Source organism: Oryza glaberrima, chromosome 7 (assembly GCF_000147395.1).
Source record: "Oryza glaberrima chromosome 7, OglaRS2, whole genome shotgun sequence".
Lineage (NCBI taxonomy): Eukaryota > Viridiplantae > Streptophyta > Magnoliopsida > Poales > Poaceae > Oryza > Oryza glaberrima.
In genome coordinates this window covers 125127-148941 of record NC_068332.1, presented here as the reverse complement: position 1 = coordinate 148941, position 23815 = coordinate 125127, and the positions used below count along the sequence as shown (strand labels likewise).

At 43.8% G+C, this 23815-nt stretch overlaps 3 protein-coding genes across 6 annotated transcripts; 2 read left to right on the top strand and 1 right to left on the bottom strand.

Annotated features, from left to right (window-relative positions):
* The first annotated feature begins 2518 nt into the window (after positions 1-2518).
* LOC127778854 (uncharacterized GPI-anchored protein At1g61900) lies at positions 2519-11796 on the top strand. Of its 3 annotated transcripts, XM_052305493.1 has the most exons (8): positions 2520-2713; positions 2879-3040; positions 3166-3750; positions 4731-4976; positions 5131-5142; positions 10361-10504; positions 11193-11237; positions 11389-11796. In XM_052305493.1, exons 1-8 carry the CDS (start codon positions 2665-2667, stop codon positions 11466-11468), a joined length of 1323 nt encoding a protein of 440 aa, XP_052161453.1. In that variant the 5' UTR covers positions 2520-2664; the 3' UTR covers positions 11469-11796. The 3 variants fall into 3 exon arrangements, with proteins under 3 accessions (XP_052161455.1, XP_052161453.1, XP_052161454.1); XM_052305494.1 differs by lacking the exon at positions 5131-5142 and having other exon boundaries at positions 2521-2713; XM_052305495.1 differs by lacking the exons at positions 10361-10504; positions 11193-11237; positions 11389-11796 and adding an exon at positions 5769-7851 and having other exon boundaries at positions 2519-2713.
* Positions 11797-14597: 2801 nt separating this feature from the next.
* Positions 14598-18314, top strand: LOC127779189 (uncharacterized). 2 transcript variants are annotated; one of them, XM_052305913.1, is made up of 3 exons: positions 14598-14969; positions 15678-15798; positions 15882-18314. In XM_052305913.1, the coding sequence occupies exons 1-3, from the start codon at positions 14839-14841 to the stop codon at positions 17220-17222; spliced, it is 1593 nt and encodes a 530-aa protein (XP_052161873.1). In that variant the 5' UTR covers positions 14598-14838; the 3' UTR covers positions 17223-18314. The 2 variants fall into 2 exon arrangements, with proteins under 2 accessions (XP_052161873.1, XP_052161871.1); XM_052305911.1 differs by having other exon boundaries at positions 15673-15798.
* A 24-nt stretch (positions 18315-18338) lies between these two features.
* On the bottom strand, positions 18339-23815 carry LOC127779188 (potassium transporter 22). The gene is made up of 2 exons (XM_052305910.1): positions 22982-23815; positions 18339-20483 (listed from the first exon to the last, which is right to left on the bottom strand). Exons 1-2 carry the CDS (start codon positions 23700-23702, stop codon positions 18622-18624), a joined length of 2583 nt encoding a protein of 860 aa, XP_052161870.1. The 5' UTR covers positions 23703-23815; the 3' UTR covers positions 18339-18621.

Genomic DNA, 23815 nt, shown 5'->3' with positions numbered 1-23815 from the left:
ATTAGGCTGGATCCTTTGAAAGGAGGGATCCAAGAGCTTTTCATTATATACTTGGAAACAAAATGAAATTCGTATGCACATTTGAGGGCTGTCTAAAGTTAGCGTTGTTTTAAGTTGTTGAATTGAATTCCAAACCTGGTTATGTTTGTCCTATGGTATGAGTTGTGGTTGTGTAACTTTCCTATACCTCATCGCTAAAGTGGTTACCTATGGCTTCCTCCGCTTAACCTTGTCTCTACCAACCATCAGCTAAAAAGTTTCGTATAAAATCTGGAATAAAACCAATTATAAAATAAAATATGATATGCCATTTTTAGCCATTTCGTTAATTAATTAGCGTGTCAACGACAATAGAATACTACTCCTTATTGTCTCGTACAGTAATGTGTCCATTACATTTGGATTCGGGACCTTGTTTTAATTAGTTTGGTTTGTAAGCCATGCATACGCAACGCATGGCTTCCCTTTGCGTCCCTTGATCGCTAGCTTCTCTTCTTCTGGGAGTCCTCATGCGCCATGGCCACGCTGACAGGTGGGGCCGGGACAGAGAGAGCAATTACTCCTAACCAGGGAAGAGAGAGAGTACATAGTAGACGTAGCTGACGGGTGGGGACCGCGTGTGCGGTGGGGTGGGTCCCGGTGCGCAGTGAGAGAAAGGGGACAGGGTGGCGAGGGGGGGATTCAAGTGCAGTAATGCACGTATTTAATGGCCACATCAATACTCAGCCTCCCCACACTCTTTTCCTCTACTATGCCTACCCTCACTTTTCTACCCCCAAAACCCTCCCTCCCTTCTCCCTTCTTCAAACATGGACTACTCCTACTAAAACTCTGATGATTTAATTGCGTAAGTCTTTCTCTTATAGTAGTACTCCCTCCGTTTCACAATGTAAGTCATTCTAGTATTTTCCATATTCATATTGATGTTAATGAATCTAGATATATATATACCTGAATATGGAAAATACTAGAATGACTTACATTGTGAAACGGAGTAAGTAGTATTTTACTACTAGTGCATTTATAGTAAATATCGATAATATCATTATTATATCACATCTAAATATGCAAATATCGATAATATCATTATTATATCACATCTAAATATGCAAGTGTGTCAATACTTAACTCTCTTTTCTTTGAAAGTTTGACTTGAAACATATCAAAATGCAAGTGTGTCAATACTTAACTCTCTTTTCTTTGAAAGTTTGACTTGAAACATATTAAAAACAAATTTAAAAAAATTTGAGAGGCAGTCTTTAATCTTTTTGACAATTCAAGATGAGTATTTAATATTGGTTAACATGAGGATATATATTTTTTATAATAAATTCATGTCATAATTATATTTACGTGAAAAAGGAGTTTCATGTCTGGACACACTTGAGCACTTTATTTGCAACATGTAGCGGTACATAAAGAAGCACCGCCACACATAGGATAGATTTTGTCGAATGAACGCTCGAGAGGGAATCCGTTCCGTTAAGGTGAACGCGAGCCAGTTAGTTATAGGCTCGATAGTCCAGCTAGAATATCTTTTTATAGACATCGAAATAACGTGAAGTAAAGACGAGCAATTAGAGGATTGAAGGGTATGCGAGATAGAGGGAGATGTAGAAGACAGACAGGGGTAACAGATTGTCGACGTTTGATGTATCGACTACGGTATTTGCATGGTATGGGGATCGTTGGTACTAGAATATACGCGAGACTGAGGTAAAAGAGATGGAGATAGGGATTTTTATACAGGTTCGGGCCCCTGAATTGTTAGGTAATAACCCTACATCCTATTGGCCGAAGCCGGTATTGCTCTTATTCATGATAATCACACCAGTACAATATTTGGGGTAGCCTATCTAACTGTTGTCGATCTGGCGGTCTGACGATCTGACTCGTAGTCGACAACAGGGTAGCCTTCCTCCTCGAATCCGTGCCTGGCGAGATCAGAGATAGCGCTTTCGTCTCTCCTGACAGTATCCGGAGACACCGTAGGGTACCAGCCGTGCTTATCCCTGAAGTCGATATCCAGCGGCGTGTCTTGGTGTATGTAGGCTTCTATGTTGTGGTTTCTATGTCAATTGTGTTGGGTGTTGATCCTTGTCTCCCCTCTCCTCCTAGGGGCTTGTATTTATACCCATAGGTGTCGCCTTGTCCAAGTAGAACTAGGGAAACCAATATGGGTATAATCCGAGTAGTCCTTGTCGTTTCCATGTAGAGATCTGGTTGTCTTTCCTTATCCGGAACTCCTCCTATATCCGAAGGCTGCTTCCGTATAGGACATGGTATGTAGTGGGTCTTGCCGAGATTTAGTCAACTACTATTAGGTATGTGGTATCCATAACCCTGACACAGATTGATTTTTGTTTTCAATCGGTGTTGGCTGCGAGTATATAATTTAATAATGGAGTATTTATTTGTTTTAGGAGGAGTGAGGGAGTCACAAGTCAAAAGGCATGCATTTGGAATTGGAGTAGAAAGGGGGCGGGTGTACGTAGCGAATTTGCAGGTTTTGCTGCTGTCCGCCTGCCTGCCTACTTTCTCCACTTTTTTCTCCTCCTCTTCTTCTTCCTTCGTTTCGCCTCCTCTACTCTTCTAAGTTCCAACTTCCAACTAGCTCGACTCAAGTGAAGAGTCCGCCGCCTTTCCCTCCTCGCCGCCGCTCGGATGGGGATGGCCCCCGCCGGTCGCCTCCTCCTCATCTCCTGCCTCCTCTGTCAGTAGTTTGCCTCTTGATCCCTCCTCTGTTTCCTTTCCTTTCCAGTTTCCCATGCATTTCTTCTCTGTTTCACCAAATCTAATTGGGTTGTTTCTTGATTTTGATCTGTATGTGTGTGGCCACTGCTCTGAATCCGTTAATTAAATAAATATAAATGCGCAGGTGTGCCCAATTCATTTGGATTTGCATTTGCTGTGGAGGAGGAGGACGGCAGCGGGCTGATGCCACAGCTCTCACCCACCGGCTCTCCCAACCCCTTGGTTCCCTTCCTCGCGCCCGCCCCTCTCGCGCCATTCTTCAACACCACCCCTCCTAACTTGTCAGGTACCCTTAATTACCTCTCCTCCTTCGATCTTCTTACACTTCTCTTATAGGAGTATAATATATAGGAGTATTAATTAATTAAGAGTACAAATAAGTAATTGCCAATGTAATTTTGGTGGATGCAGGCAAGTGCTCATTGAATTTTACTGCTGTCGGTGACCTCATCACCACCACTGCTGTCGACTGCTTTGCGTCCTTCGCCCCGTTCCTCGCCAATGTCATCTGCTGCCCCCAGCTCCAGGCCATGCTCACCATCCTCATTGGGCAGTCCAGCAAGCAGACTGGCTCCCTTGCTTTGGATCCCACCGTCGCTACCTACTGCCTCTCCGATGTTCAGCAGCTATTGTTGAGCCAGGGCGCTAGTGATGAGCTCCACAACATTTGCTCCCTTCACCTCTCCAATGTCACCGAGGGATCATGCCCTGTTAGCACCGTCGATGCCTTTGAAGCTGTCATCGACTCCTCAAAGCTCCTCGAGGCCTGTCACAAGATTGATCCTGTCAACGAGTGCTGCAGCCGCACCTGCCAGAATGCTATCCACGATGCCTCCCAGAAGATCTCTTTCAAAGATGGCGGTTTGACAAGCTACGCTGGTAGCCCCAAAGTTGATAGCTGCAGGAATGTCGTGCTCAGATGGCTATCCAGTAGGCTTGGCCCATCATCTGCAAAGCAAATGCTCAGGCAGATATCTAACTGCAATGTCAATGGAGGTACCCCCTCAAACTAGCAACTTCAATCTACTACCGGCCTTTACAATGCCATCAGCCAGCATGTTATGTTCTTTACAATAGACCACACACCCTGCTCCTGATCTATATTGCTTAGCATTTATTTAGCTTAGTTATTATTTAGTCCCTCTATAAATCAAACTGTTAGAAGTGCACCAGTCTGTTCTCACATCTTGCCCTGTGTAGTTTGCAACTGTATTCATGTAAACTTGCTTTCACGTGTCACTATATAGCACTATCCCCTGCAAGTTAGATTGATTTAGTTGAGTTTATATAGGCTATAGGGAATCAATGTTGGTATGTAAGTATCAAACTGATAGAAAGACCATTGATTCAGACAAGCACCAAAGAGGGAAAAATTAGTTCAAGTTGATGGACGCATAAGAATAAAATAGCTCACTCTTACTGTCTTACATGACCATAAAGGTATGCAAGTGCTGCAGACAGATCCTTTGGATTTAAGGGCGGCAGTTGATTTTCTTCCAAAGAGAACACCGTAATTTAAAGCAAAGCACTAAACAATCCATACATGATATATCTACATCTAAGCATAGTCTCTTGTGTCCATGTGGGTCTTTCGGAACACTTTGCTGCCATTGGAAGTTGACTGCATGGAACTCAATAGGAGCCTTAGTTCTTTACTTCAAGTATCTAGGTCAGTGCTATCATAATATGCTAGGTTCTGAAAACATGTGGGCCGTTGCCACTTATATTAGGTCTGATGGATCTCAGATGTATGAACTGGATGGAAATAATAAGAATCTTTAGTACACTAGAACTGTCATGTATGTACATTGAACAAGTTACAGAAATTTTCTGTACCTAGTCTTTATGACAAATTGTATTTTTCTTTTTTTTATCACCATCATTTTAACATAAGCAATTATGTCTTAAGTTTTGTTCTCACTGTTCAGTGCTTGTGTTCTTTATGCTGAGAAATTGTTTGCGTTTCAACTCTCCAGTTTGTCCACTAAGCTTTCCAGACACGAGTAAAGTGGCAAAAGAGTGCAGTGGAACTGTCAAGAATGGTACTTCATGTTGCAAGGCTATGGACAGTTATGTATCTCACTTGCAAAAGCAAAGCTTCATAACAAATTTGCAAGCTTTAGATTGTGCCCAATTCCTTGGTGACAAGTTGCAAAAGATGAATGTCAGTATGAATGTTTATAGCTCATGTCAGATAACTCTCAAGGACTTTTCTCTTCAAGGTAAGTTAGAAAAGAACATTCAGTTGTTTGTGCATTAAGATCATATTTTAAATGTCATTTGTGTATTTCTTGGAAACTGAATTGATGGAGTTTCTTTCCGTCGTTCAACTTACGTGTTTGACCGATTGGACCACCCTGCTGATTTGACAAACAGTTGGATCTCAAGGTATGTGAACATTTTCAATTATTTTTACCGGTCATATAACAGTTTATATTAACGAGAGTATGTGCATCTTCAGTTCTTCTGTTTGACTAGCCTAGCATTGGTAGAAAAAATTTTGGAAATATACTTGTTTTTGACTGGAATTGCAAGAATAGGCTGATTAGGGGAAGTTTTGCGGAAATATACTGGTGTCGCGCCTTGAATGAGCGAGAGAGCGATATCGCGTAAACCATGCGCGAAAGCGGCGGCGCTATCGCTAATTGAGAGAGAGAGAGAGAGGGGTAATGCGTCGGTCTCGCATTCGGAAAGCGCGAGAACAAAGCAGTATCGCACTTTTGTAAATCGAAAGCGTGGGCCGTCCGACGCCGCCTGACGTACGCGGGCCACGAAGCGGTCTCGAGCTTTGAGTGCGCGATAACGCGTGCGGTATCGCTATCGGCTCGCGCGAGACCGTAGTGGCGGGGGCCGTCTGATGCACGTGAGGCCCGGAGCGGTCTCGCGCTATGCGCCAGCGAGAGCGCGGTCGGTCTCGCGCTTTGCGCGAGCGAGAGCGCCAGCGGTATCGCGGTCGGCTAGCGCGATACCGTTGCGGCGTGGCCCACCCCCCTAATCGGCTGATAATCCCGTAGGTGGCGACAGTGACGGCTTCGGTCAATATCGCGCTTCGGGAGCGCGAGAGCGGTCAGCTAATTGCGCATGCAAATCAGGTGCAAGTCGTTAATATTTCATGCAAGTCGTTAATATTTCATGAGCCGTTGCTATGTAGAAAGTATAATTTTTTTTCATATTTTTTTATTATGTGTGCAACATATATACATAAATGAACATGAGAATATGTATATATTGAAAATAGGCAAAGATTGTGTACGCGGCTATGAGAAGAAAAATAAATATCTTGGAATTTGCAAAATAATGATATCAGTTACAGATACATATAGGAAAGAAACAATATATTACCTATAGAAAAATAGAAATTGAATATATATTTATTAAAAATATATAAAGGAGTAGAGAGATCATTCAGGAGCAATTTTTACAAAGTTGACAAAGAATATGAATTTAGAATGTCATATTAACAGAGAAAATCACATTTGCATATTCATAGACTCGGATCTTATGACAAGAACCGTGTAGCGAGTTAACGAACTACCTAGTTCTTGCCACAAGATCGGGCCTAAGAATATGCAACACCGAGTTTATGAATTTGCAGTAGTAGGTCATATTCACAAATGGACGCTGGAACTTGAAAAAAAGAGTGGGTGTAAGAATGTATTAAAAAAATCACATTTGTATATTCATAGACTCGATCTTGGGGCAGGAACCGTGTAGCGAGTGAACGAACAACATAGAGCGAGTTCACCAACTACTCAGTTTTTGCCTCAAGATCGGGCCTAAGAATATGCAACACGAAGTTGGAACCAGCAGAACGTTTATGGAGAAGAGATGTAGTTGTGTGCTAGGTTTGGTTATTTATAGGGGATGGGAAGAAGCTGCGCATAGTCTCAATTATTAGAAAGAGATGACGACGCGTCGGACTGCTTCACTAATCAATCCAATAATTACAAAGAGAGGACGCACTTTCGGCGCGTCAGACTGTTTCACTCGTGAAGTTACTAATTACAAAGGGACACAGGTTTCTTCAGTCATGCCATGCCTATCGAGAAAAGTGATTGGACACTGTCACTTTCGGCGGCACATGCTGCTTCTTGTTTTCTTTAGTTATTACAAAGCGACGACGGCACTTTCGGCGCGGCGGAATCTTCACTGTTAAATGTGAATGATTGATTCTCTGTGAAATGTCCCGTGATTGGAAAGAGAGGATGCCATTTTAGGTGCGTATGATTGTATCTCTGTGAAAAGAAATTAGTGTGTAATGTAAGTCATAGTAGTAAAAAGTAAAAGTAATATCCAATTTGAATCGCACGAGTAACATCGAAACTGCACTATTAATTTAATTAGTGAGACTATAATTTGTGTTAGCTGTCGTACGAAAAATTATTAGTTAACCAAAAATCATGTGTTAACTGCCTGCAAAATAGGGCGTAAAAATATGATATATTTCGGAACTACGAAACATCGTACGTAACATGAAGAATAACCAGTACAAAGAAATAATGTTCACTGCTAGTAATAGAAAGCCAAAAGCATAACAAGATCCAGTTAGGTTTGCCAGCGAATTTAAAGACATAATGTTCACTTCTACTCGTCATCATTGTCAGTCATAGTCCTAGATGTTCCAGCTCGCTTTTTTGTAGTCTTTTTCCTTGCTCCTGCGGCATGTCGAGGGCCTGAGATTGACAGACGGTTTAGCTCATGGCGCTCACGGTTAGATCGACGCGGGTCATTGTTGTTTCCTTCTAAATCGCCAACCTCTGGTTGTGTGGGCTGTGTCACCTGGGCGCATCAACAGTTTGCGAAGCCCAAAGCTGATTGGGTACCGATGACGACCCTCCACCGAAGCTGGACATGTCGCCGTACGATGCCGTGTAAGGCATCTGACTGCTTGCACCCGAGGATCTAGACGAGCGAGGACTATCCACTATTGAGTAAATATATAATATGCAGCTAGCACCCTTGACTCACTTGACGGTACTACTCGCATTGAAATATTTTGTTGCATCGGTTTGTCGTTATACATGGGCTTGCACTTTCTTACATTGTTGCTACCTTCGATGCAGACCGATATTGCAGGGGAGTTAGTAAGGGATGCGAAAACTTTGTGGGAGAAGCTTAGAGATGGTATCGCGGGTACTAACCAGGAAGTTATGGCCGCGGTTGACTCCCTCCGTAGAAAAGGTAAGCGAATCATGCGGCTCGCATCGTGCCGACATTCCTCGGACGTCTATACTCTGGCAACATCAAGGACGTTCGAGCCAATGCCGGAGTGTCCCTCTACCTCTTCCCGGCCGTCCACCTCAGCCCAGCCTTCAGCCTCCGCGCAATGATCCAATGATGGTCGGGCTACAGGAAGGTCAACTTCGTTTCGTGAGGCACCCATTATTCCGATAAATTATGTAGAAACTTGAGGTAGAACCTAGTGGGTGTGGAATTTATCAGAATAGTGGGTGCCTCACGAAACGAGGTGGACGGCCGGGAAGAGGTAGAGGGACGCTCCGGAATTGGCTCGAACGTCCTTCTTGATGTTGCTGAGTATAGACGTCCGAGGAATGTCGGCATGACATGAGCTGCATGATTCGCTTACCTTTTCTACGGAGGGAGTCGACCGCGGCCATAACTTCCTGGTTAGTACCCGCGATACCATCTCTAAGCTTCTCCCACAGTTTTCGCATCCCTTACTAACTCCCCTTCAATATCGGTCTGCATGGAAGGTAGCCACAATGTAAGAAAGTGCAAGCCCATGTATAACGACAAACCGATGTAACAAAATATTTCAATGCGAGTAGTACCGTCAAGTGAGCCAGGGGGTGCTAGCTGCATATCATATATTTGCTCAATAGTGGGTGGTCCTCGCTCGTCTGGATCCTCGGGTGCAAGCAGCCGGATGCCTTACACAGCATCGTACGGCGACATGTCCAGCTTCGGTGGAGGGTTGTCATTGGTATCCAATGAGCTTCGGGCTTCGCAAACTGTTGATGCGCCCCCGGTGACAGCCCACACAACCAGAGGTTGGCGATTTAGAAGGAAACAACAATGACCCGCGTCGATCTAACAGTGAGCGCCATGAGCTAAACCGTCTGTCAATCTCAGGCCCTCGACATGCCGCAGGAGCAAGGAAAAAGACTACAAAAAAGCGAGCTGGAACATCTAGGACTATGACTGACAATGATGACGAGTAGAAGTGAACATTATGTCTTTAAGTTCGCTGGCAAACCTAACTGGACCTTGTTATGCTTTTGTCTTTCTATTACTAGCAGTGAACATTATTTCTTTGTACTGGTTATTCTTCATGTTATGTACGATGTTTCGTAGTTCCGAAATATATCATATTTTTACGCCCTATTTTGCAGGCAGTTAACACATGATTTTTGGTTAACTAATAATTTTTCGAACGACAGCTAACACAAATTATAGTCTCACTAATTAAATTAATAGTGCAGTTTCGATGTTACTCGTGCGGTTCAAATTGGATATTACTTTTACTTTTTACTACTATGACTTATATTACACACTAATTTCTTTTCACAGAGATGCAATCATACGCACCTAAAATGGCATCCTCTCTTTCCAATCACGGGACATTTCACAGAGAATCAATCATTCACATTTAACAGTGAAGATTCCGCCACGCCGAAAGTGCCGTCGTCGCTTTGTAATTACTAAAGAAAACAAAGAAGCAGCATGTGCCGCCGAAAGTGACAGTGTCCAATCACTTTTCTCGATAGGCATGGCGTGACTGAAGAAACCTATGTCCCTTTGTAATTATTAACTTCACGAGTGAAACAGTCTGACGCGCCGAAAGTGCGTCCTCTCTTTGTAATTATTGGATTGATTAGTGAAGCAGTCCGACGCTCCGTCGTCTCTTTCTAATAATTGAGACTATGTGCAGCTTCTTCCCATCCCCTATAAATAACAACCAAACCTAGCACACAACTACGCTATTTCACATCGCGATATCGCCATGTTATCGCATTTCCAAACAGCGAACATCGGTATCACACAGCGATACCCATGGTATATTCCCGCAAAACCTTCGCAATCCGGTATATTTTTGCAAAATCATCCGATAAACAGTATATTTTCAAAAAAATTTCAGCATTGGTAGTGGTAAGGAAATCTTTGCTATGTGAGGGAAGTCTATTTACTCTGTCAAAATAAATGAAGTCATTTTCACCTTGCCCAAAACAAAATCAGGAAAAGGAACCGAACTCTGAATATTCTTTCCTGTCCACTAACCTAGCTAGGTGAGGGTGGGAAAAGAAACCATTCTACCCTACATTTCTGAATATTGGGCTGATTTTGTTAAGGGATTGTAAAATGATCATGATTTGCTTGGCGTGGGAGTTAGTACATGAATGATTGATCAGCTTGTACCAATTGTTTAACTGAACTTGTTTTTATAGCAAAGTGCTGCTTTTTTAGTCTGCATTGTAGATTTACGTTGTGTTACCTTGACAAAATTCTATTATACTGACCAAACTGTATGCAATAGCGTTTTTGAGGCTTCACTAGCTACATTGAATTTAACCTTGTCAACTTGTGAATTGCGTATCAATTGATTGCATTAATTGTTCCTGATTAGTTTTTTTATCGTTTTATGCAGAATCTGGATGCCTTCTTCCAAGTATGCCCTCGGATGCATCTTTTGACCCAGCTACTGGGATTAGTTTCACATGCGATCTGAATGATAATATTGCTGCCCCATGGCCATCTTCTATGCAAGCATCGTCTTCTTCATGCAATAAATGTATGTTGTATATCTATTGATCATGTATTCCTATGCGCTAGTTGTATTTACATGTTTACGCACGTGCGCCTTTTTTGTTGTTTCTTAGGCTCCTTTTGGATCATAGGAAAAGTTTCCTGATCCCTGCAGGAATTGAACTATTTTAAAGTGAATTTAATGCCAAATTCCTATGTTGCAGACAGGTCCAAAAAAAGTTACTCAGCCAAATAGATTAGTTGTGAGCTTAAAAGTTGAACCCTTCTTTAATTCATCTACTGTTATTTTTCTACCTTCTTCTGTAAAAACAATATGCAATTAAGTCTGAGTTGCCAATTCTATGGTAGAGTGTAAAATATTCCCCTTGATTCCCTCGCTAAAAAAATTTTAAAACCTTCTGTTTCTATGTTGCTGCTTCCTCTTTTTTATTTTTTTTGATCATTTTGAAGAAAGTTGTGGATTTTTTTTTTCACTTGTTGAGGGTATCCTCTTCTTCTGGGAAAGAAACCTCTTTGATCAATAAATTGCTTGTCTCTATACAGCTTTTGTCCTGGCTTTTTAGGTTCTGATTTTTTAGCGGTTCTAGCAAAGCTGTAGTGACACCTTTACAGTTGCATTGTGTCACAAGCTTCTTGTGGTGCTTGAATGTATGTGCTCTGTTGCTTTTATTTATTTTAGGTTCTCACTGTAAGTTCTGTTATTTTGTATTCAGCTGTTAATATTCCAGAGAGACCTGCTGCGACATCGGCACAAAATGGTAAGGCAACATGTTTATTTTTCTCTATCCATTCCGTGGAAACAGTATTCAACAATCAACACTATACTTGAGCTATGATATATCTCTGAATCAGTATAGGAGCTTTATATTTTGTGGTCATATGAATTAAAGGTGATGTTTCCTGTCGCAGGTGTCAACCAGAACAGACTGGAGCTTAGCCTACTTATTTATCTGGGCACCCTTGTTGTTGCTATTTGGCTACAAGTCTAGTCCAGTTAGCGAATTATTAATTTCAGATTCAGGAGAGCTGATTGGAATTGTCAACTGCGGAGTTTTTGTGCTCGATGATCACATCAAAGTGTTGTAGGTTACATGTGCTTTTTAGTTCCTGATAGCTGTTAGTGTAATTTCTTGTAAGCCATATAATAGTAGTAATAATTTATTATGCCTTTGTATAGAGAGAAAGAAGGGAAAAAAATTGAAGGGTGTGAAATGCGCAGGACAATTTAGCAAGACCACTGTTGTCTGATGGGAGTACATCATATTGGGATGGACTACACTCCATTATTGTTTAGAATTTATATTATTCAATTGTTCATTTTCTGATGTATGAATTAATCATGACAGAGAATCATATAATCTCATCTGAACTTTGACAAGGCTCTGTAGCATTGAATTGGACAATTAGCAGATGGAGAGGGATTCCTGTGAATGTGGACATGCCTATGCCAGTTGTTGCTCACCTGAACAGATAAATGGAAGGAGGCTGCTTACCGTGATCTCTCCTTCTTGCAGACACACACACACACACACACACACACACAGAGCAGGAAGATTGATTCGTCCGTTCAAGATACAGGTTCTGCAGCCTAGCAACAGTTTAATTTGTGCTGTTGCAGTTGCATGACAGCTTACCGTGACATTACAAGCTAGTAGGTCCTTGCCACTAGTACAGATAAGCAGACACATGGAGTAGTATAAAGAAGGATAAATAAAGAAACGTGCAGAGATAGTTGTATATGGGTTGACAAGCAGATTATGCCATGAACTACCTGGGGGACCAAAATTAAATCAGCAAGCATTGCATAGTATGTTATGTCTCAATATACAGTAAGAGAAATGGCGTGTAGCCTGCTTGCCTGAAACGCCAGAAGAAGCAGCAACAAACTGGTGCTCATACTGTAGTACTTTGCGAGATCAATATGCAAAAGTAATACTCCTATATATGTGCCATATATATAGTCCATTATATATATGTTGGAACTTGGAGTGAGTACGTAATCGATCGATGTAGGTCATTAGAATACATATATTATCCAATATAGTACTCCCTTCGTTTCGAAATGTTTGACACCGTTGACTTTTTAGCACATGTTTGATCGTTCATCTTATTCAAAAACTTTTGTGAGATATGTAAAATTATATGCCTGCATAAAAATATATTTAACAATGAATCAAATGATAGGAAAAGAATTAATAATTACTTAAATTTTTTGAATAAGACGAACGGTCAAACATGTGATAAAAAGTCAACAGCGTCAGACATTTCGAAACGGAGGGAGTAGTATTATAGTTTAACCCCGACTTGATATATCAGGCAGGCAGGTGCACATCAGCGTTGGGTAAGGATCCAAATCTGCATGTATCCCACAACGCCAACATCAGCGTCAAACATGGCCCTGTCAATTTGGCATATAGTATATACTTCCTCCGTATTTTAATGTATGACACCATTGACTTTATAACCAACGTTTGACCACTCGTCTTATTCAAAAATTTTATGTAAATATAAAAATACTTATGTCATGCTTAAAGAACATTTGATAATAAATCAAGTCACAATAAAATAAATTATAATTACATAAATTTTTTAAATAAGACGAAAGGTCAAACGTTTGTCAAAAAATCAACGGCGTTATACATTAAAATATGGAGGGAGTATATAATATGGTTTCCCTCCCTGATATATATATTCTAGTCCTCTTACAAGAGTCTAGATATAGATCAGAGATTTAATTAGATGTATACTTTTCTATCCTGCTTTATATTCCCCTAGATAGCTAATTAATTAAACTAGAGCTAGCTCCCCTTAAGTTCCATGCATAAACTAGGAGTACTCTAGTATCGATCGTACTCATGGATGCGATGTTATTTTATTAATTGAATGCAGATCTAGCAAGCAAGCACAATGGCATGAAGTAGCTAGCCTAACCAGGTTGAAATATATGTAATCTCAGTGAGAAAAAAGTGTTAGGCAGGATAGTATCTATCAATATCATCGCCTGTATAATCACAGATTCCTTTACATGTCCTTCTTTCGATCTTTACATGTACACTATACTGATGAATAATGCAACCTAAAAATATATATTACGCACACGCAAATAGCTATCAACATGAATTTTACGAGATCGGAGCGGATACGATACGTACTTATTTGAAAATCGAGGAGTTGCTGGATACGTATCGGAGCGTATCCGTACTCCATCGGCGTGTCGGATATTGATACGTGGCCTGAGTGGTGTATCGGGGTAACGTAGCCTGTCACTACCCCAGGCAAGAGGAGGAGCAGCAGCAGAGAAAGAAGAAGAGTAGACAACACTGTTGGCGGTTGGTGCGGGGCAAGGGCAGGATATTGCGAGCATCTCGTTCCAACATTTCTCTACTATTATAAAAATTAAAGATGTTTTTATGAGTTAGGTTTTAAGTTCGTTTGCTTTTGTAAATACATATCCGTATTTAAGTTAGTTTTAAGATCGTTCACTTTTGGTAATACAAAAGGAATCATATAAAAAATATGTTTAAAAAAACTCGCATGTTAATTTGAGACGATCAGACTCCTAACTGCAGCTCATGATTTTCTAAAAATATATATATCCAAGAGAACTCCCACCATGAATTTCATCTTAACTAAACCATATAACAATAATAGAACTAAAATAGACTTCACCTGTTACAACGCACGGACATTTTTTCTAGTCAAAAAAAAAAAGAAAGATGTATAATGTTAGATCTTGGTAGGTTCAAAAATATAACAATAGTGTAGATTGATCGATATATCTATCGTCATAGAAATTGAAAGAAAGTTATATATGAAATCTAAGTGTGGTATAAAAATCTAAATTGTTTTCCACTAGTCTAAGAAAATAAAAAGGAGGCAATCTTTTATAAGAATCTATAGATTTTACACCAAGAAAAAGAAGTTGAAACACAAAAAATTTTGGACATAAATGTGGGGAGGAGGAAGAATGGATGGACGTGGTGAAGAGTGAGGAATCTAAAATAGTAGAACTATTGAGGGCATGGCCAGCCAAGCAAACCAAATGACTTGTTGCTCATCATCATCATCATGGACGTACTCTATTTTGTATATGCACATGCACATGGGCATACAATGCAATCCCCAAAGGCCAAAGGCCAAAGGAAGGAGAGAGAAAGAGAGAGTTGTAGTTGTAGTAGTACCTCCTCCTCCTCCTGTGATGGTCTCCCGGCCTCACACATGACATGTGCATGCGAATTGCCAAATGCAAACGCAATTCGTCGGATCCTCCAATCCAATAACTCTGCCGCCGCCTTCCCCTTTCCATGATCCCCTCCGCCCCTCGCCGGACCGCCTGCCCCTGCCGGTCCCGTCGCCGCAATGTCGCCGCTGGGAAGGCGCCTCCGCTCGTCGCCTCGTCGGTCACGGCCAGGGCCCTCGCCGCCGGCCTATGGAGGCTGCGCCAAGCGGAGCGCTCCGCCGCCGCCGCTGCTCGCCGGCAAGACAACCAGGTGCGCGCTCCTCCCTCGTCATCATCACTCGTTGACTGGATGGATGCATCATTTCATTTGGGGACATTCTTTTTCCCCTTTGTGTTTATTCATGCAAGAGATTTAATCCGTTTTCGATCGTCACGAGATTTAATGCCTTCTTCTTCATCATCATCTTTTCTTTTTCTTAAAACAAATATAGATCAAATCTAGTTGGTTGTAATTTTGACTTTTGTCCACTAAAGTTGCCTCCTTTTGTGAGTTTTGACTGCCCAAAGATTATTTTTTTCCCCTTCACTCGGCGGCGCCCCTTAATTTGATGATGATGATCCTAGTCTTGTTTGGCAGGCATGACTAATTTGGTCTGTAAATTCAATTCAGGTCCAAATTGATTGTCCTTTATGTACTTGTCTTGTGTTTGATTCCTTGATCAGGGCCTGACATTTGTGTACTACTGCTAGTACCTGCTGTTGCTGGTCCCTTCCTTTTTATTACCCCCAATTCCCCAAAGCTAAAGCGGAGTATCATCTTTCAATGCAAATGCAGCAAGCAACTATAACTGTAATAATCCGATAGATCGATTGGCTCTTGATAAAAATAAAAAAAACCAAACCATATGCCAAATCATAGAATGAAAATGCAATCAGCCATGTAAGCTTTGTGTGTGTGGGGGTGAAAATGATATGATCGAGGAGTCTGAGTGGGGATTGCTTTTTTGGTGCAGCCTAGGCCTAGCCTCCTTGGTGTTGGTGGACGGAAAGGGAAAGCGCCGAGTGAAATTCATTTTGGAATTGGGAGGAAGCAGCAATGTTGTAGGAGCCATGGCAATGGCAATGGAATCTTAGACAAGGTACACACTACATATAAGTACTAGTAGTAGATTGCAATTGGCAATACTAGCAATGAACTGATGATGATGTATGTATGGATCAGATTGAGGCGGCCTGCTCTTCTTCATATTCATATTGTGGTTCCATGGAGAAGGCAACCAAATGGGACAATGGCAAGAAGCAGAGCTTGGTGAAGAAGGAAATTGGTTCCAGCAGCAGCAGGAGGATGCGATCATTGGAGAATGCGCTGGAGAAGGCGCGAGCAGAGATTGTTGAGATGGAGGAGGAAAAACGGTTGATGAGCAGGAAGCTGAGGAAGGTGGCGGAGGAGAAGGCGGCTGCGAGGGAGGAGCTGAAGCTGGAGCGTCATCACCGGCGGGAGCTGGAGGGCGCGAACGGCAAGCTGGTGAAGGAGGTGGCGAGGGCGAGGCAGAGGGTGGAGACGGAGCGGAAGGCGCGGGAGCTGATGGAGGAGGCGTGCGAGGAGCTGAGCAAGGAGGTGGAGGAGGACCAGGCGGAGGTGGAGGCGCTCCGCCGCGAGTGCGTGTCGATGCGGGAGGAGATGGAGGAGGAGCGGCGGATGCTGCAGATGGCGGAGGTGTGGCGGGAGGAGCGGGTGCAGATGAAGCTCTCCGATGCCAAGGCGGTGCTGGAGCACAAGTACGCCCACCTCAACACCCTCCAGTCCGAGATGGAGTCCTTCCTCCTCCGCCATGGCCACCGCACCCACAACCACGCCCAGCTCCGCCGCACCGTCAACATGTTGGCCGCATCCGTCCGCGGCGCCAACGCCGACGACGGCCTCTTCCCCCCCGCCAACACCTACAAGAGCCCCCACGCGCCCGACGACGTGGACAAGGTGTTCGACCACTTCCGCCGCAACAACACTGACACCTCCAGCAGTGTTGCCAGCCCAGCAACCGACCTTTTCCTAGAAAAACTGGAGGACGACGATGATGGTGGCTGGCCATGGGAAAGGGAAACCCCTCGTCCTCCTCCTCATCATACTAGCAATGCTGCTTGCAGTAATAGCAACGACCATGGCGGGAGGAGCGGAGTAACGGAGGAGGAGGGCGGGTCCGGCCGGAGCAGGCGGTCGGGGAACTTCAACACAGCGCTGATACGCAGGCTGTGGCAGTCAGCCATCAGCGAGAGCAGGAGGAAGACAGCAGCTTCTTCTTCAGGGAGAAACAGAGTCTTGCACAACGGCTTCTCACCATCTTATTCAGACAAACACAGAGACAGGGACACGGCGAGGTCCAGTACTGTGGTCGATCAAGCAGGATCAGCAGCTATGGAGAAGGAGAAGGAGAATGAGATTAATAGCAAGAATAAGAAAAAGAAGAAGAAGAGCCTGATGGAGAAGCTGATGGAGGCGAGGATGGACGATCATAACACTGCAGACAAGCCTTGCCAACCACAGATTATCAATTATGCAAGCTAACAACACACAGATTATTACGGACTACCTTATTACACTGGTAATAAGGTTTCAAAATGCACGGATATAGTACATCTAGCTCCATCCATTGATACAAGACAACATCATGTAAGTATATGCACATTCATATGCTGGTGTATGTATGTACTTAGTAGTATATCTCATCTCTTCTCTGTACATTATATATTCGCTTTATTACTCACTCCATTGTACAGACTACACAATACTGATCGATCCAATCATCCCATCCACACATATATGGTCCTTACGCAAGGGCCAAGTCTCGCTGTACATATGGACCTCATTTGCTACCTACCTCTTTGTTGGTCATTTTCCTCCATATCCGTAGGCTAAAGTCTATTGACCCTCCCTGAAACTTAGCGAGTTTCTTTTTAGGAGTAGCTATATTCGTGGCACCATATTTTTCACCAAAAATAGTCGGATCCTTTTTACACTATAAATCACCTACACTATACCGCTAAATTTATTTGTCATTTAAAAGTTTGAAATAATAATATACTAGAGTTACCGTGTAAATACGATGCAGTTACGTTGTAATTATATTGTAAGTGCAATGTAAGTACTGTGTAAGTGCACTCTAGTTTTTCTATTTTATCTGCCACTTCCTCACCTCATCTTTGTGCTCTAGCTACTTCCTCCGTTTCACATAATGTAAGACTTTATAGCATTGCCCATGTTCATATATATGTTAATGAATATGTGGGCAATGCTAGAAGGTTTTATATGTATTATTCTAAAATTTATTATAAATATGTAAAAGTATAGGTTAAGAATATAATTTCTCCGACGATAAAACACATTAAAAAAAAGATACTTTTAACTTTTTAAATAAAACGAACGATCAAACGTCACGTTAAAAGTCAACGTGTCATATATTAAAAAACAGATTAGCACGTTTATACAGCGCAACACAAGTAGGGGTGATAAGTTAAATGGAGGTTGCAACATGGAATTGACAATCATATGATCAATATATCTGTGCAAGCTTCTACAAGCATACATACATACAAACATGTAGGAAGAACCTGGATCAATTCAGTGCATCCAATTGAACAATTAATTATCAATCAGCAATACTAGCAACTAGTTACATACTCCTCCGCTAGTATATGTGTATATATATATATATATGATCACTATATATACTGGCATGCATGCATCAATAAAGGCACTTATAGTTATGAAGCTAGCTTAGCTTAGCTTAGCTGCTAGTACTAACCATAACCAGTGGAGTATACTGGAGTAGCAGAGAAGAAATGAAGAACTAGTAGTAGAGTAGATGGATCGAGATTGAAATAATGAAGAAGGAAGAAGAAATGAAAGCAACAATTAAGGAAGGTTTGCTTATGAAGGAATGGATGGGGGATGCATGAGAGATCGATCAGATCTCGTAGGACATGCCGACTTTGAGGAGTTGGCTCCTGGGGATGGCGAGCATCTTGTCGCCCTGCCTGCAGTTGCGGCGGAGGAAGGAGTAGGCATAGTTGACGACGAGCTTCTTGAGGAGGGAGGAGTGAGGCCTCGCCACCACCTCGCTCTCCCCGAGGATGAACACCACCCCTTTCTCCATCTCCCTCTGTATGAACCGCTGCTCCTCCTCGATCCGCGCCATCTCCTCCAGGCTCATCTTCACCGCCACCGCCATCAGCTGCCGCCCGCTCGCCGCCATCGTCCCCATCTCCGAGAACGACTCCGCCGGAGTAAGCATCTCCTCCGCGTAAACGGAGCGGCGCTGCTGCTCTCCCGTGGATGCCGAGTACTGAAGCAGCTGGCCCAGCTGCTGAGGCAGAGGCTGTTGCTGATGCTGAGAATGCGAGTGGAGCATGGCCACCGACCTGGCCCTCTGCAGCTGCAGCCTCTCCGCGTAGGAAGCCGACTTGGGTATGCCCATGCTGTCGCAACGAGAGCTCGGGTAGCTCACCTTATTATTGGCGGCGGCGCCGTACAGGTTGACGTCCCGCACGTAGTACTGCAGCCTCTCCACGAGGTTGGCGACGAAGTCGCGGGCGTCCTCGAGGCGGTCGCGGTAGCCGTAGCGCGCGACGCAGCGGAAGAGCTTGTGCTCCTGCGGCTCCACCTGGCGGAAGAGGAAGCGCTCCGAGGGGTCGACGTGCGGGACGGGGAGGTGCTTGACGGAGACGAAGAGGAGGACGGTGTGGATGGAGGGGATCTTGTCGATGAGGTGAGGGAACACCGGGGGGATCCCCTGCACGAGGTCCGTGTAGAAGAGCCCCACACCGGGCACCCTCTGCAGCTCCCTCCGAGACACAAGCTCCCTCACCCTCTCCGTCGACACCGTCCTCTCCATCTCGTACTTGTACCTCCTGACGTGCACGTAGTGCCACACCCCCATCACCCCCATCAGCACCGCCGACATGGCCACCGGTATGTACCCGCCGTGCGCGAACTTGTAGAGCACCGACGTCAGGTACACCGACTCGGTGGAGGCGAAGACGCAGGCGAACACCAGCACCCACCCGATGTTCACCCGCCACACCAGCACCATCACCACCGTCAGCAGCAGCGTGGTGATGAGCATCACCAGCACCACGCAGATGCCGTGCGCCTCGCCGATCACCACCGTGTCCCGCGCCGCCACCGTCACCACACAGGCGGCCGCGCCCAGCAGGAGGTTGATCTCCGGGATGTACACCTGCCCCTGGTACTGCCTGGACGTGTGCACCACCTTCACGCGCGGGAAGCACCCCATGGCCTGCGAGTGGGAGATGGTGGCGAAGGCGCAGGAGATCATGGCCTGGCTGCCCACCACGGACGCCGCCAGCGCCAGCGCCAGGGTTGGCCAGAACAGCACCTGCGGCGTCGACGCGTAGAAGGCGTCGCCGACGTGGTCCGGGTACACGCGCAGGTAGGCGGCCTGCCCGGCGTAGGCCAGCAGCACGGCCGGGACGAGGCCGAAGGCGAAGCTGAGCTGGATGGAGCGGATGCTGAAGCAGCCGAGGTCGGCGAAGAGTGCCTCGGTGCCGGTGAAGCAGAGGAGGACGCCGCCGAGGGAGACCCAGCCGTGGCGTCCGTTGCGGCGGAAGTAGTCGAGGATGTACTTTGGGTTGAAGGCGCGGAGGACGCCGACGTCGTGGGCGGCGAGGTTGTACACCCCGACGCCGCCGATGAGGAGGAGCCACAGCAAAACGACGGGGGCGAACAGGTACCCCACCTTGTCTGTCCCGAACCTCTGCACCGCGAACAGCATCACCAGGATGCCCACCGTCACCCACACCACCTGCTCTGCAATGCATTTCCATTCCATTCCATTCTCATCTTATTAGTTTAACTATTCAAATTCAAATGTTTTTTATAAATATAATAATTCTTTCTTCACATGAATATCTACTTGTACCGACATACTAATTACTGAATACTTCTACTACGTACTATATATGACATGGATGGATTCATTTTGTAGCAATTATACGTTGACTGTGTTGAAGCAGTGAACTATGGTGACAGTACTGCATAGGTGTCGACCTTATGTCTGCATCAAATATATTTTTCACAGGTTTCACACCAAATTAAAGATGTACAGTGCTGTGTGTACTGTAGGTGATAGATACTCCTAGATGCTTAGTTATGACCGTGTTTTGTTTCAAATTTTTTCTTTAAACTTTCAACTTTTTCATCACATTAAAACTTTCCTACACACACAAACTTCTAACTTTTCCGTCACATCGTTCCAATTTCAACCAAACTTCCAATTTTAACGTGAACTAAACACACCTATAGAATACTATTGCAAGCTCGCTTTGTAAGCTCTGTGCCATTGACTGACACTTTTATCTCTATTTACACTACTCCCTCCGTTTGAGGTTATTTGACGTTTTGACTTTAGTCAAAATCAAACTGTTTTAAATTTGACTAAGTTTATAGATAAATATAGTAATATATATAATACTAAATTAGTTTCATCAAATCAATAATTGAATATATTTTCATAATAAATTTATCTTGGGTTGAAAATGTTACTACTTTTTTTCTACAAACTTGGTCAAACTTAAAACAGTTTGACTTTGATTAAAGTCAAAACATCTTATAACCTGAAACGGAGGGAGTACAATTCATTGGTACATCTCTAACCCCACTAAAATTATGTTGAAAACCCACATACATGTACATAATATTTGTGAGCATTAGTATTTAAAATCGTGACCCTGAATTAAAATAGGAAGTTCTAAGTAGGATTACAATTATAAAATCGTAAACATAAAAATCGTGAAAATGATATATTTTATACCTATATAAAATCATAAAAATCAAACACTTTAGTTAGGATCGTAAAGTCATAATATGATATGACATAATCGAGATCGGTTTTGACACTTTTGCTATATGTACGTGGTTATATATGCCCACCGGCCTTGCAAAGTACATGTATGTATGGTTTATCAATTCCTACTATTTCAACTAACCCGATAATTAGATTGTAGCTTTTGCTGCAAACTGACGAGATATGGGAATGCATGATTCATACTGCTGGTCCGGGCTTAGCTAATAATAGTATTGATCCTGCACTCTTCCCTCTCGGGTCAAAAAGGAGTGATTAATTAAGCCGGAAAATGATGTTTTAGCTAGAATTAACGCATGCAGGACCAATATATACAAGGGGATATAAATCAGCGCAATTAATAGCAGCTAGCAGTCTGTATCTGTCTGTCTATCAATCATCTGAAGCTGCAGGTACCACGCACAATACTACGCGTTAACCCAGCCTTGTTGATTGATTATAAATAATTACCTGCATATATCTATCTCCATCATATCGATCGCTATGTCCATCGATCACACTATCTAGCGAGCTAATAGCTCCTCCCTTTTTTTTGTAATTACTAGTATTCTTCTATATTAACCAAGTTCATATTAGATTGAATATACAAATGTCAATAATATTCATGATATGGTTCAGATGGCATGGATATTCATATCCCTGGATCGAGATGAAGATGCAGGGATATATCAGAATCGGTCGTAGGCCATAGATAATATGAGTTTGAAGCTACTGCAGGAGCAGCATCGATGGCGAAAGCAACGCAACGACAAACAGAGGTTCCAAAGTCGTGGTTTTCTCTTAACTGCGGGAGAGCTACGTGTATACTATATGATCATCTATCTATATATATAAAGTTTTGTACGTCTATCAACTCCATAGACACACCAAACTAACAAATATCACTAAAAAAATAGTTAGAAAAAAAATTGTATTAAAGTTATTACATCCACTTATAAAGTCCTACCTTCAAATTCATCCTACATAAAAAGAAAAAAATATTCTGACAAATTTATATACAATGAATTTGAGATTAAGATTTTATACGTATGTGTAATACTTATCCACAAAATTTTCTAGATTTTTCAGTGATATATTTGGTAATTATTGTGGACGTAAAGCTTATGTGTACAAGATATATATATATTTTCCCCGCACATACATATAGCTAGTTACATGTTGCTTTATTTGCAATTAATTAACATCTTAATCATCTTAATTGATTTTGTTTGATCGATCGGTTTCGATCAGCGTCTTGCCAAGCAAGCCATCTGCAGGAGCAACTACCTAAACCTACAGGAGTACAGGTACATGTACAGTATATATACGTATCATGGATATATGTATGATATATACATGCATGCAGATTAATCGTGGAAATTAAATAAAGCAAAAATATATTAATAGGTAATAGAAAAGGAGTAGAGCAAATACTAGACTAGTAGGAGTAGGAGTAGGTAGGTACCAGTGTTGAGGTGTGGCGCCTTGTCCTTGAGACCACCGACGGCGGAGAGGACGGAGATGGCGGGCGTGAGGCAGGCGTCGCTGATGACCATGGCGGTGGCGAGGATGGTGAGGAGGAAGAGGGAGATGCGGACGGGGCGGCTGTTCTCGAGGAGGTCCTTGACCCACTGGGCGCGCTCCTCGGCGGTGGAGGCGAGGCGCTGGACGGAGGGGCGGCGGAGCGAGGAGGACTTGCTGATGTGGAGGTGGAGCTCGTCCTCGGCCTGCTGGTTGGGGACGAGGCTGACCTTGGCGTGGCGGGAGATGAGGGAGTAGAGGGCGAAAGTGCCGCCGTCTCCGTCGTCGTTGGCGCGGAGGGCGATGTAGACGTACTTGATGATGGTGAAGAGGAGGAAGCTGTAGATGATGAGGGAGAGGACGCCGAGGAGGTCGTCGGTGTGGCGGATGCCGCCGTCGAAGGTGGTGGAGTAGACGTAGAGTGGGGAGGTGCCGATGTCGCCGTAGAGGACGCCGAAGCACTGGAAGGCCAGACGCAGCGTGCGCGCCCACCCCTCGCCATGCGCCTGCTCATGCTGCCCGGCGCGGCTCGCGTCCCTGTACAGCGAGTCCTGCCGCTGCACCGCCAGGCTCAGCTCACCCTCGCCGGAGTAGTAGTAGCTCGGGTTCCGGCTCATCATCGCCACTGTAGTAGTACCCGCCCCCTGCCCCTGCTGCTGCGCCATCGACAGAAAGGATCACTGCAACGAAATCACTAGTTGTATTGTATCGATGGAAGCAGCTGCAGGGAAGGAGTACGCTTCGCCCCTTCCCCTGCTCTGCATATGCTCTGCTCTCT